The sequence below is a fragment of the Cydia splendana genome, chromosome 16 (genome assembly GCF_910591565.1).
Source record: "Cydia splendana chromosome 16, ilCydSple1.2, whole genome shotgun sequence".
NCBI lineage: Eukaryota > Metazoa > Arthropoda > Insecta > Lepidoptera > Tortricidae > Cydia > Cydia splendana.
The window spans coordinates 3,587,530-3,601,549 of NC_085975.1; the positions used below are offsets into that span (position 1 = coordinate 3,587,530).

Below are 14,020 nucleotides of genomic sequence, written 5' to 3' on the forward strand. Positions count from 1 at the left end.
GTTATACCTAATTAACTTTAAATTAGTAAAAAATAAAATATAACAATCATTATCGTTACAAATATCTTAACAAATATAGGCCCTGCTTATTTTAGTTTAGTTTTAGGAATTATAGTAGTGATGTTAAAATCTTTAAGAGGTAGAAGGTTAATTCACGAAAAAAAGGTTTTGGCATAGAGGAGATGTAAACAGGCTTCAGAAATGTGTTTAGAAGACAAATATACTTTCATTTTCTGTTATAAAAATTATAAATGGGAGTCATTTAATTTTTTTATTCTGTAGTAAAAAGTATTTAAAGAACATTTATACTTGGACTAAAATATTATAAATGGCCACTGAAACGATCACTTTTTGACTGGCGGGGATGCCATATACTTAAATATACAGGTACATGATAAAAGTAGTAGTATTAATAACATTAATTCATTTTTCTAACATGGCTAATAAAACAGTGTAGGTATAAGGAAACAACAAAATCTCTCATTTTTAGTTGATTTAGAAACTTTTCAGTTGTACAACCAATGATATTGTAAAAAATATTTTGAATATATTTTTTAGCTCAACATAAATAAACATCAGTTTCAGATCTACAGCGACTGCATCTGAATAAATAAAATAACAATCAAAGACAGTTTAATATTGGAGGTGAATGACCTAATTAGAAAATTTTATTCGATACGGTAGTGAAATAGATATAAATCTAAAAAAAAATATCAGCTTTGGCTTGATTTAACACAATTTTCTTAATACTTCATGCAACCACTCATACCCATTGTACGGACACCCTAAAAGGTTCATTCAAAGGCTGTTTCTTTCTAGAACACTACATAAAAGAACTATGAATCCATTACCATTACAATACCATTGGTTCGCACAGTCTAACGTCGCCTCGACGCGTCATTCGAATCTGAACCTAAAGAGGTTGTGCTAAGGCTTACGTTCAGTCGTGGCGCCGCCGCCGGCGGAACACGAGCGCGAAGATGCTGCGGAGACGCCGCCAGCGCCGGCGCCCGCCGCCCGTCGAGATGCCGGTGCCCATTAGCGAGGACTGGGGACAAAATTGAATCTTATTATCTATTGAACAAAGTCGAAATTAGAACGGCGCCCAATCCCGTCAAGATACTTGTGCCCAGCGCGGACTGAGGACCGATTTGAGTTTTATTTACTATAGAATAAAGTCGGAATTTGATCGGACTTCTAACAGTTACCATAAATTGAACCTAATATCATAGACAGTAAAGTTGCTTGTTCAACAGACGAACAACCGTAATAAAAGCGTAGGTCCCATACGTCTCGAAGAACGGGCAGCCGAGCTTCGGGTCAGAGTGAGACAAACAGTGTATACCTGTCTCTGTCGCTCCAACCGGCGTATCTCACGCACGAGCGCATGGAAAGCGTCATCGACGAAATGTCGCAACGCAGCCGACGTTTCGAAGAACGGGCAACCGAGCTGCGTGGCCAGAGCCGAGCCTTCTTCAGTCGTCACCTGAGACAAAAAGTTATAATTAGCAATAATAATTGTATTAAAAACGGAAAACAAAAAAAAACATCATCATTGTATTGTATTGCATCTATCACCGCGTATAAAGATCTTCGATATTTTTTTACTGATTAAACAGTGAATAAAAACTTGAAAACCATTTACGACATGTCTCACATTTTGATGGCTATATTATTAATTGTAAATTAATTATTAAACAATATTAACACCAAAGAGAATAAAGTCTATAGAGACGGATTGTCAAAGTAAATTATGTAGCCAATGTAAATTTACTGCCATCTTTCGACAGAACATAAAACTGTTAGAACGCCATTTGACTTTGATCCTTATTATTTCAGTGATATGTGTTAACTTATTAAATATTAATATTCACGCCATCTACTCGACTATAGGCCAAAGGTATGGTTCCATGTTTTCGAGCGATGGCGCCACAACCTTCAGCCTATGCTCGAGTAGATGGCGTGAATATTAATATTTAAAAAATTAACACATATCAGTTAAAGAATAAGGATCAAAATCAAATGGCGTTCAAACAGGTTTAATCTTCTGTCGCAAGATGGCAGTAAATGAACTGTAGCTACATAATTTACCATGACAGTAACTCTCTTCTTCAAATCCTCTTTGTTAACACTAACTGAATAAGGGTCACTTTAATGTATTATTAAATAGGTCAGTGCGTTATGGATTGTACTGGCACCAACCTGCCTATTCAGGGCTAATATGGATGTCAAGTATTTTCAGAAAAGAGAACCTTATGAAATAAAAAACCGGACAAGTGCGAGTCGGACTCGCCCACCGAGGGTTCCGTGCTTTTTAGTATTTGTTGTTATAGCGGCAACAGAAATACATCATCTGTGAAATTTTCAACTGTCTAGCTATCACGGTTCGTGAGATACAGCCTGGTGACAGACGGACGGACGGACAGCGGAGTCTTAGTAATAGGGTCCCGTTTTACCCTTTGGGTACGGAACCCTAAAAACCAACCTGCCGACACCTAGGAGCCAAGTCCAGCTTATTCCCGACGAGTACAAGAGGCAGGCGCTCCGTGGGCCGCGCCTGCGCGAGCAGCCGGCGGTACTCGGCCGCGGCGCGGAAGGAGCGCCGGTCCGTTACGGAGTAGCAGAGCACGAAGCCCTCTCCGCACCGCATGTACTGCTCCCGCATTGCTGTGAACTCCACCTGGGGAGAAGATGGTTGAAATGCTTTAAAGTTTAAACCTAGTGTTAGGAAAGACTTAAGAGTCTTTTCGGTTGGAACTTTGCGTCAATTTCTTAGATTGTGGACATTAAAATCCAAAAGCCAAAAGGGGCCAAGGACCAGATGAGCCAAAACATATGGTCAGTTTTAGAAGTCTAGCTCTAATCTAAATGTTTCAAGTCTAGATGTTGTAAACATTTGCCCAGAAAAACCAAATCTTATAGTATGCAAATAGTATGTATGTAATAGTATGTAAATAGGGTATTATCCTGTATTTAAAATAAATTATTTTACACAGATAAGAGTTATTTACAAGTTCTATTTAATAAATCGGATAGAAATATAAAAAGTAGGTGAGTTGACCGTGACGTCACCATGTAATGTTTCATATAAATTCCATATTAGCAAATCATTTTGACAGTTCTATAAAAGTAACTGGTTTGACTAGTAGGAAAATACCCTATTCTCTGAGGTAATTTTTAATAGTCATTCTTATAAATTCAGACAGATTTTAACTTACTTGTCCTGCTGTGTCCAAAATGTCCAACAAGGCTGGTTCTCCGTCAATGACAGCTTGCTGCTGATATGAGTCCTCTGTGAAATAAAAAAATATGCATAAAAATCAATACATTACACCAGCTATATCTGTGGTCCAGTAATATCACATTTGTCAACTCCTACATACTATGACTATTTACAGAGTTCAAACACCATATAACATATATTTATATCACAAGGCTGATGAGGATACTCAATCCATTGTAGGGTCATTGAGCTAGTTTTTGTCCAGCTCTAGTTTTCGTCCACTTGACGAAATTTGAATATAAACCTTCATTGCTGCACAAATTTTGCAATGGACTTATTGAACATCTAGCGACCTTCACCAAGTAGGAATTTTGGCCGAAGGGTGTCAAGTTTCGGCGGTTCCGCGGCCGGCTTCCTGACACTGCGGGGTTGTGTAATGCGTCGCAGCCATAATGTGTTTTGTAGTGTTTAGTTTTAAAATATATTTTTATAATATGTATGCTAGTTTTAAGGTATTTATGTATGGGCCACTAGTTGCCTGAAATAAAGATTTTCATTCATTCATTCATTGCAATCCTATCTAAACAATTTATCTATTTACATAAAAAATATATTTCGCAAGTAGCAAATTAAAAATGAAATGTGTCTTCTTCTTCTTCGTTGAAACCTCATGACTGAGGGTCATGACCGCCATAAGTCGCTTTAACTTGGATTGCTCTCCAACCTGGCCGATCTTCTGCCTTCCGCATAGAGCCCTGGAACTTGACACATGTGACTTCCTCAATGGCATCAAACCAGCGTGTGGGTATTCTGCCTCTGCCTCTTTTGCCCTCAACCTGGCCACCAATCATCAACTTCTCTAGACTGTCGGGTTCCCGCCGGGCCAAGTGCCCAAAGAAGCCGAGGATTCTTCTGAGACACATAGCAGTAGTAGTATATCTGCATCAGAGCCTTGAATACAGTGCAAGCAAACATAATATGCACTATATGTGCAGAAAACAGTTGTGTGCACATACAAATTGTTTGTTTATAAACAATTGGAATTCAGTAAACCATACTATCTTGATACATGAAAATTTTGTTTAAAAAAAAATTGAAAACAACTCATGTTTGGACCTTGTGGGAAAATCCATAGATAAAAAGATAAATAAACATTGACGCATACCTATTGTAGGGTCATGGTAGTCCAGGAAACTGTGGCTCACGAACTGAAGAGTAACCGCGGACTTGCCCACCCCCCCGTCCCCCAGCACGACGATCTTGTACACCCGGAGCCCGCGCGACGTCCCCGCCGCCTCGCCGGCCATGCCTCCACATGCCTGGCCCTTCGGACCCTGGCCTCGCCCGCCTTCGCCTCCGTCACTCGCCGAACCCACACCTCGCCATCGCCCCACACCGCACAAACCCAAAATCACCACCGTGATTGCTTCTTAGCAGAACAGGGATTCGTTCATTTGTTAACGCGCATTGTGTTCATAATAAATTATTGCAATATAAATCGACAGCTGATTATTGTACGCGATTGACATTTCGACAATGTCGTTTTGTGTATGTTGGTATTATTGGTGCAACAAACGCAGCATTCATAATTTTATTTAAAGAGGTAAATGTGACGAGAATGAAAAAGAGAAATAAGAGTCTCACGTCTTGTAACTTGACTCTTAGTTATGCTTACTGCAGCATTTGTATAGTAATAGTAGTAGCAGTAATCGCTTTATTGTACACAACACAGGTCTACAAATATAAATTACAATATTGGAAGTAAAAAGACGAAGTTATCCCCATAAGGGATCTCTTTCAGCGTTAGCTCATCTACTCGAAGGTTACTTCGAGTAGATGAGAGGAAAACTCCAGATATGTGATTTAATATGGATTAATTATTTTGGAATCATTTTATAAGCATTTTTTCACTAAAAAGACTGCGAGATACACCATCTTTTTATTAAATTTGGAATGCGCTTTAAACATATCTGTGGTGGCTAACGTTCAAAAACGATACTTTGCTTTAATTTTTATTTTGTGGTATTATAGTTTTGTCATTAAGTTCATTTGTACAGTAACATATGAACAGCATAGGATTAATAATATGTTTTCTATAAAATGTTTCAACAATGAAATTCATCATATATTTTTTAAAGTTTGAGTCAGATAAGAGTAAAAATGGCGTGAATATGAATGCACCCGTCGAAAACAAAATGTCTGTTTGCTGTCACTTTCCAGTTTTTGTAAACAAATTTATTTTATTATCAAAATAAATAATAACTAGAAATGGCTCACATACAATTCGTTGACGAACTCGTAAGAGAATATTTACTATACAGGGGATTTACATCCACTGTAAAAGCTTTCGACAGTGACTTGAAAACTGATAAAGACAAAGGTTTTAGGGTGGACAAGATTGTGGATCAAATATTGCATTTTATAAACGTTTCTGATCTCAACGGCTTGAAGGAGTACTGGTCTCATCTCGACAGTTTGGTTTTCTCTAAATTAGAGATACATGTTCAACCAGGTAATGTATTTTTATCTTTAATTCTCAGGAAAAGCAATGTTGGAAATTTCTAAGGTCTCACACATTTGTTTTAGCTGTGAGGAAATTAGAATACAGTCTCTACAAGCTGTATTTAGTGACAGCCGCACAAGGTACCGGTGGTGTGAAGAATGAACGAGTCACAGAATTTTTTGCTAAGATGCTGCCAGAGTTGCAGGGCCAGAATGAATGGAGGGATTGGTTCAGTAAGTATACTACTTGGAAAATAAATAGTTTGTAAAATGTATTTGGTGAAGTTAAAAGAAAATAGGCCAACCCACAATATTTTTAACCTTCTGTCTAGCAGAAACAATGAAAGTCATTTATTTCAATAGCTGGCTCCACATAGAGCGAGCATACGCGCGAGGCAATTTCCTCGCGCACAAAATGGTCAGTGGACACGTGCCTCGGCCGTAGCACAAATCTCTGAAAAAAGACATGATAATTGGTTTAAATACACTCAGCGTCAAAAAAATCGCACATCTTAACTTTTTTATTTCAAGCAGTTTTAAACCTTATATTATATAAGGCAAGATAAGACTATGGGGCCTTATTTGAAAGGTTATGAAACCCTCTATTGGAAAATGTCGTAAAATGGACGATCTACCCCATACAAAAAGAAAATTTTCAGGAAAAACGACTATGTGTATTTAGGTTAAAATTGCAAAGAATAAAAACTCTACAAAATCAACAGATACAGAAAAAAATAAACTTAAAACTATACTTGAAACCTAGTGCCAGTGAAAGCATATAAGTACATGGAAGTATTCTGTCCGCTCAATTATGACCCAACGCAAACTACCCCGCGATAGGCGGTACTTACAAACTGCTCGATTGGCAATCTCAGTACGACCGAGATGACAGTCAGTGACAAATGGCTAAATTGATTTATAAAAACAACATTTTTTTGTAATTAAAAATATCTTCATGTGTCGTGAAGTGGTGCAGAAGTTATTTTAGTTCATACCAAGGACAGTGGAATCACTTTTCACTTGTAGTAAACATATAACTTCAGTAAAATTTGGAATAAACATGACGATTTGTGCTAAGCTAAAACGTAACAACTGCATACGACTTTCATAACAACATACGACTTTTTAAATTGCAAGGATAATAGGGATGGTGTTATGCCAAATGAAGTAGACTATTTTATTAACTTGTGTTTGGTTTAGATATTTTCTATATAATTATAAATGTAGTAATAAATTCCTTCTTACAGATTTGTATTTTCCTTTTTTATTTCATGAGATGGAGCTATAAAAAAACTACCTAGTTATTTCAAATTAATAATCAAATTTGGTATTGTCATTTTACATTACTTTCCATTCAGATTCCCACAAGATGCTATTCGCAGAGAACTATGGAAAAAAGCTGTCCAATTAGAGAGACATGAAATTGAGTGGATGCCTGGCAAGATATCTAGAATATGTTCTATTCATGAGATATAACCCGTGAGATAATCATACCCGGTCTTCTATATGTAGACACATTTTTTCTATCATGCTTTCACTGAATTAATTTAACAAATTCACACATTATCTGAAAATGTTGATCATTTGAATCCACGCTCTACTGTCACATATATGTAGGTTCTCTCTCAAGCCATTTCCGTCAGTAGAAAAGAGCGGCAAATTTAGAAAATGTAAGCGCGCGAACGGCTGTGGTCCCGTACAAAATTTTAATTTTGCACCATTTTCTACTGACAAACTTGCTTGACCGGCTATATACATATAAAATATTTCCATTGGAACTGAAAGTGGGGATTTATTGTGATTCCGCCTGTTCAAATATTTTTGACCCGATTCGTTTACCCATGTAAATTTTGCAGGCTGTATAGCCAGTCCGATTTCTAAGATCAAGTTCGCCATAGCTGTACTATGGCGTACTTGATCTTAGAAAAACGGACACACTGTACCTGAACGTGACTTCGCACTGCCATACAGATTGATAATAAAATATACAAAATACTTATTATAGCGGAATACATTTATACAACAATCGCTTTCGTAAAAACTAGTGCCTACGTCAAATCATGGGATTAGTTGTCAAGCGGACCCCAGGCTCCCATGAGCCGTGGCAAAATGCCAGGATAACGCGAGGAAGAAGAAGGACATTTATACAACAATGAATATTTACTTATGTTGAGTTAGTCTGTCATTTCACAACAACATAATAACTAGTTATCTTTTAATCTGCATTAAATTATTATACGTGAATTATTTGACTGGTTCTTCAATGTATGGCATAAACCTATCCCTGTCCAAGTCATATTCTAATCAAATATGAACCGCGAACTCTCAGCGGCCAGTACGTACAGCAAGAAGGTTATTAGCGGATTAATGTCGCTGATTGGTAGTTATTGACATTATATACATTTCATCTACACTTAGCTGTGTACGTTCGTGTAATAGAGATGACTATTATTTCGTTTATCAGCTTTGATTACAGGCTCTGTAAACGTATCGTCATATTTAAATGTAGGCGTAATTGTGTATGTGTGCTAATTTGGCCCGAGAATTTGAACGGTAATGTTCCCAAAGGCGGTATCCATGGTTATATATGCGATCACTGCCTAGTGTTGCCTCCTCTTGCCTTCCGAGTAGCTTCCATGCGATCAGTCATGCCTGTCATGAGTGCCACGATGCGTTTTTGAAGAAAGTTGTTCCACTCCTGAATAATGGAGTTTTGAAGCCTGTCGAGAGTGGCAGGAGCAGGATCAGGCGACCTCACCCGCCTTTTTAGCTGACCCTAGTGGTGTTCGATTGGGTTCAGGTCAGGGCTCCTTGCTGGCCACTCCATTACAGTAATCCCAACCTCCCACAGTTCGTCTCACACAAACAACTCAGTGTGACAGCGGGTGTTGTCATGCATAAACTGGAAGTTGGGTCCAATAAAACCATCATATGGGATCACATGCTCCTTCAAGAACTCCGTTATGTAACGCCGAGCAGTCAGGGATCCCTGGCTGTGACTACCTTCATTGCGGGAAATGCACAGGAGATCAGTTTACTCGTCAATCGAAATGCCGCCCCAGAACATGCGAGATCCGTCCCCTTAGCAGACGGTTTCTTCAGTGCAGGCTTGCGTGAATTGCTCTCCCTGCCTCCTATACACCCCCCTGCACGTGTTGTTGGTGTAAAGGTACACCCTCGTCTCGTCGAAAAAGAGGACATTCCTCTATTGTTTAAACGTCCAATCTTCGTGCAGTCGGCAAAATTGCCTCCTGGCTATTCGAGGCTCTTGCTTTAATTGGGGGCCTGTAGCAGCTCTACTGGGCAACATCCTCTTTTCTTCCAGCTTTCTTCCGATCGTAGAGATGCTTACTGCTGTTCTTTGAGCTGCTTGAAGCTGCTGCTGCAGCTCAACAGCCTGGGAGAAACGGTTCTGCAAAGAGTTCGATACAATGTACCGGTTGTCTCTAGCGGAAGAGCAGTGTTGTCTTCCAGGTCCAGGCCTCCTGATGTAACGACCAGTCACCTGGAAACCCAGCAAGACTCAACGCACTCGGAAACCGCTTATGTTAAATCTTTCAGCAACTTCTTACTGCCATAGTCTTGTTTGCAGCAGTGCCACCTCTTGAGCTGCTCCTTCTGGCCTGGTATCCATGTCCAAGGGTTTTTTTCTTGCTGTAAAGGTTCATTAGTGACCTCAGTGACCTCTGGAAAGCGAATGACCCATAGCGAATAACTAACCTTTACCCTCCATTTTATACCCGTCCAGAATTGCACAACAACGGATCGATTAAAATTGTATCTCGGCCCTTTTTTAAACAAAACGCCGATGTTCGGCGATGGTTGTTTTTACGGACAATGACGATTTATCTTTTTAAAGTTCATTAATTGCGCTTTCAAATGATACCAATATTGACAGGGTACAATGCATTAGATGAGAGCTATATTTGCTTGAAACTAATTTTTGGCGACGTGCGATTTTTTTGACGCCGAGTGTAGTATTCATTTTTTTTTTGTTGTTGCCTGTTTCAAATTTTCAATATCATCATGATAGACCGGGAGATAGTGACACATTTTACTGGGTCATTTGTACCAGTATGGCGGTTCGTCAGGGGTCTAAGCATGTAATGAAGGAAAGAAAATGCTATGACCATAGCGCTGGTACCGGCGGCCCAATCGCGTGGGCGTTAGTCGAACGTGTCGGATAAAATACGAGTGTCGAACGATTTGTACCACAAAAATCCTCGTATTATTCGATAGTCCATAAAAAAGAAGTAGGCGGTAGCGTAATGCCATACTTCTCCGGTGTGACTTACAGCCCGCCATACTGAGGCGAACACGTTAATTAAAAAAAAACAATTCAACCATTTGTACCAAGCTAATTTTTGCACAGGTGATCATCGTCGAGCAGCCATTCATGGACATCACCATGCCATACTTTTCGGATGGTTCCAAATGCCCGCCATACCGCCGCAAGGAAGTTAATTTTTTTTTTTTGCTAAACGATTTGTACCAGTATTGCATTTAAATTTTTGGAGAGTATTTGATAAAATGTGACCGTTATTATAATTGCCATACTTATAGTAGGGGGAAAAAGTGCTGCCATACTTGAAAAACTTATTTAATCGACACGTTTCAAAAATACGACTATACAATACGTAAAATAATTTTTTACAGCATGGCATCATCATATTCTGTTTGATTGGATACAATTATACCTAAAAATAAATTATTCCGGATTATAACTACGGGGCGGACGACTGTGAGACTTAAGCCAAGACTTAAAAAATAAAAAAAATTTTGACGATTTGTACCAGTATGGCATTTGGATTTTTGGAAATTAGATGATGCAATGTGACCATTATTGTATTTGCCATACTTCTAATAGGGGGAAAAAGGGGCACCATACTTGAAAAAGTTGATATTTCGACGGGTTTTCAAAGTACAAGACATAAAATCATTTGTTACAGTATGGCATCTTTGTATCCGGATCGTTTGGGTAAAATTCTACCTAAAAAAAAATATCCCATATCTACTGTTACCATGGGGCGGAAGATTGTCACACTCAAGCAAGATATGAATTTAAAAAAAATGGAACGAATTGTTACAGTATGGCATTTTAAATGTACGAACGTTGGAAAAAAAACGTTTGGGAAAATTACACCGGCAATTTTACTGGCAACACAGTGGTAGATTTGATGTAATTTAATGGTGAATGGAGGTTTACAGCACGATGAGCCGAGATCTCTATGATTCGAGAAATCGTTCGAGCGGTGGTAGCCGTACAATATTATTCAACATAATATATAGTTATAAGACAAGATTGCCGCCACCTACGTCTTTGAAATTTTGGATTTATATTCGGTAAAACTTAAACTTTCAGGAAAAATTAGTGCCATACTGGTACAAATCGTCAAAAATACGAATAAAATCTTACAATAAAAAAAAAAATATTGTGCACATTTGCCACCTCCTACAGGTATGGCATTATGAGATTTCTATTTATGATCACACAGAAAGTGTTGAAAAAAAAATTCAAGATGGTACAAATCGTTTAGCAATAAAAAAAAAATTAACTCCCTTGCGGCGGTATGGCGGGCATTTGGAACCATCCGAAAAGTATGGCATGGTGATGTCCATGAATGGCTGCTCGACGATGATCACCTGTGCAAAAATTAGCTTGGTACAAATGGTTGAATTGTTTTTTTTTAATTAACGTGTTCGCCTCAGTATGGCGGGCTGTAAGTCACACCGGAGAAGTATGGCATTACGCTACCGCCTACTTCTTTTTTATGGACTATCGAATGATACGAGGATTTTTGTGGTACAAATCGTTCGACACTCGTATTTTATCCGACACGTTCGACTAACGCCCACGCGATTGGGCCGCCGGTACCAGCGCTATGGTCATAGCATTTTCTTTCCTTCATTACATGCTTAGACCCCTGACGAACCGCCATACTGGTACAAATGACCCAGTAAAATGTGTCACTATCTCCCGGTCTATGAGGAATACAAGCAGGGGAAAATCTCGTTTGCTCCTTAATAAACCACTATTGCTTCTAAGAGCCCGTTCCCACTTATCAGATGTCAGGCCCGGATTTTAATTGGATGTCCCAGTGGCAGAACATTTTATATGGTTCACACTTGCACAAAACCGATTTTTCTTTGCCGATTAAAATCCAGGCTGGGATTGTGGGAACGGGCTGTAAAGCTAAAATTAATTTCCAGTGCTCCCGTACATTCAAAAACCAGAAGAGAACCCAACATTCAGCCTCTTCTTCACCCGAGCATGGCAAGACAGTGTGCTAGTGTCACTGCACAATCTGCTAGCCACCGTGTTTCAGTGCATGCCGCAGCCTACGCTCACGAGTTATGAGAGTGATGTTGCTATGGTGAAGAGACTGCAGGATGAGTTGGCTGCACTTAAAGGAAAGGTAATACATAAATTATTTGGTATGATCAGTTGATCACTCATATTAAAATTAAAAAGATATTATATTGTTGGCATGTACTTACTTATATATACTTAATGGCGCAGCGACCCAAAATGAGTCTTGGCCTCCGACACGAGTACACATGCATAATTGTTTTCTATCGTATTTTATCGGAAACGTTCGTATTTGTTATGCTACTACAGTCAACCTCAGTACTTTTTGTACCGAAACTAACTGAAATAGCAAGACCGTGACCGATTTCCGTGAAAATACGATGGAAAATAATTATGCACTAAATCTGTATTACTTTTGGCTTGCAAGACCTTTGACATCAGAAATTGATTTTTCAACTCAATTCTCCTGTAACATACACACTATCATCTGAATCTAAACACTACACTACATCTTAAATAACTTGTCAAAAAAGCCTACCCCCTTATTCATAAGCGTCTACTAAAGTTGACAAGCCGGTAATAATCGTTTGTCCCTTTCCGACGTATCGGTATGATGGAAAGGGACAAACGATTATTATCGGCTTGTCAACTTTAGTAAACTTTTATGAATAAGGGGGTTAGTATATAGTTGTAACTTCTAATTACTTGTTATATTATATTCATGTTTATATGCTTAATTAGTCTTCTAAAAGTGCCCAAAGTACATTTAAATTCTATTCCAGACTCATCAGCCATTAGACAAGATCTCTCCAAGCGGACACCAATCGCGACTAGCGCAATACTCGCGTCTCAGCGGCCCCCTGCCATTGGTGGACGACTTCTGCGCAGTCCCGTCAGAGCAGCTGGACAGCGGAGCCCGAGAGGCTAAGGGGCTGCGGGGGCTGATCCGGCAGATGGGCGGCAGCCCCGGCGCGCCCAGGAGCGCGGCCCGAAGTCAGAGCCAGAACTAAAACTACTCTGATCCAATGTTGAATAAATCAATCGCGTTAAAAATGTTCTATCTATGAAGCACTTACAATACTTGTACAAAAAGTGTATCAATCATAGGATAGTTTTGTAGGTTTGTTTTTATTTTAATAGATTTAAGAAAATAAATGATATTACTTGTAAATATATGAGTACATTCCGTCTATAAACTTATTATTTGTTTATTTTATAACTAGGATCACCCCTGGATGAGCACATGCATACGAATTGCCTGTTGCGATCTTCATGTCAGCAAAAAAACGCCATCTGTTACACACTGCGTACAACTACGTGAGCTCGACGCGATAACTTTGTACGGGCGTACAAGGCTTGTTAACCCTTAAATGCATAACTGTTGCCAAATGTCTACAAAGCATTAAACAGCTCACAGATTAAAAAAAAAGGCTTACGTTCTTGAACGCACCTTTATACCAAACGTCAAGTAGTAGGGTGATGATTTAAGGGTTAAATTTACGCAATATTTTTAATTTATAAAAATTACATTCGTTTGAAGACGAAAAGTCGGCAAACTTGGAAAAATCCAGAACTTGATAATTTTTAGTATGTGATTTTGAACGGTGTTTTCGGGGTTTGTAATTATTTTATATTTAAAAACTTTATCATAGGTATATCACAAATAGTGTACCTTTCTAATGGTAGTAAAATCATATATCTATTACTGAAAATTACATATTTACATAAATATGATTTAGCCAATTCAACTACTAACACTGATTTCGCAGTGAAAATCGAAGTTATATATTTTTTTACTATTTTTCCTAGAATCGGCAAACAATTATGTGATACATATATTAATTTCGGGCAAAAATAAAAAATCATGCATTTAAGGGTTAAGTTTATTCGCGGTTTATATCAGAGTAGCGTCGAATAAAGTTTATGGTTAATCAAAACAATATTTACTGTATTAAAATGTACGTGTATATTTATTGTATTAAAAT

At 38.5% G+C, this 14,020-nt stretch overlaps 2 protein-coding genes across 2 annotated transcripts; one reads left to right on the top strand and one right to left on the bottom strand.

Annotated features, from left to right (window-relative positions):
* Positions 1-560: 560 nt before the first annotated feature.
* On the bottom strand, positions 561-4,651 carry LOC134797982 (GTP-binding protein Rit2). The gene is made up of 5 exons (XM_063770318.1): positions 4,389-4,651; positions 3,219-3,292; positions 2,486-2,680; positions 1,346-1,486; positions 561-1,048 (listed from the first exon to the last, which is right to left on the bottom strand). The coding sequence occupies exons 1-5, from the start codon at positions 4,528-4,530 to the stop codon at positions 941-943; spliced, it is 660 nt and encodes a 219-aa protein (XP_063626388.1). The 5' UTR covers positions 4,531-4,651; the 3' UTR covers positions 561-940.
* Positions 4,652-5,400: 749 nt separating this feature from the next.
* Positions 5,401-13,235, top strand: LOC134798109 (WD repeat-containing protein 91). The gene is made up of 4 exons (XM_063770449.1): positions 5,401-5,735; positions 5,810-5,959; positions 11,936-12,141; positions 12,818-13,235. Exons 1-4 carry the CDS (start codon positions 5,492-5,494, stop codon positions 13,043-13,045), a joined length of 828 nt encoding a protein of 275 aa, XP_063626519.1. The 5' UTR covers positions 5,401-5,491; the 3' UTR covers positions 13,046-13,235.
* The last annotated feature ends 785 nt before the right edge of the window (positions 13,236-14,020 follow it).

Coding starts and splice junctions, on each gene's coding strand:
- LOC134797982 (XM_063770318.1), bottom strand. CDS start 4,530: ATGGCCGGCGAGGCGGCGGGGACGTCGCGCGGGCTCCGGGTGTACAAG. Junction 3,293..4,388: donor CTACCATGACCCTACAATAG/GTATGCGTCAAT, acceptor TTTATTTCACAG/AGGACTCATATCAGCAGCAA. Junction 1,049..1,345: donor GGTTGGAGCGACAGAGACAG/GTATACACTGTT, acceptor TTTTGTCCCCAG/TCCTCGCTAATGGGCACCGG.
- LOC134798109 (XM_063770449.1), top strand. CDS start 5,492: ATGGCTCACATACAATTCGTTGACGAACTCGTAAGAGAATATTTACTA. Junction 5,960..11,935: donor TGAATGGAGGGATTGGTTCA/GTAAGTATACTA, acceptor ATTAATTTCCAG/TGCTCCCGTACATTCAAAAA. Junction 12,142..12,817: donor TGGCTGCACTTAAAGGAAAG/GTAATACATAAA, acceptor ATTCTATTCCAG/ACTCATCAGCCATTAGACAA.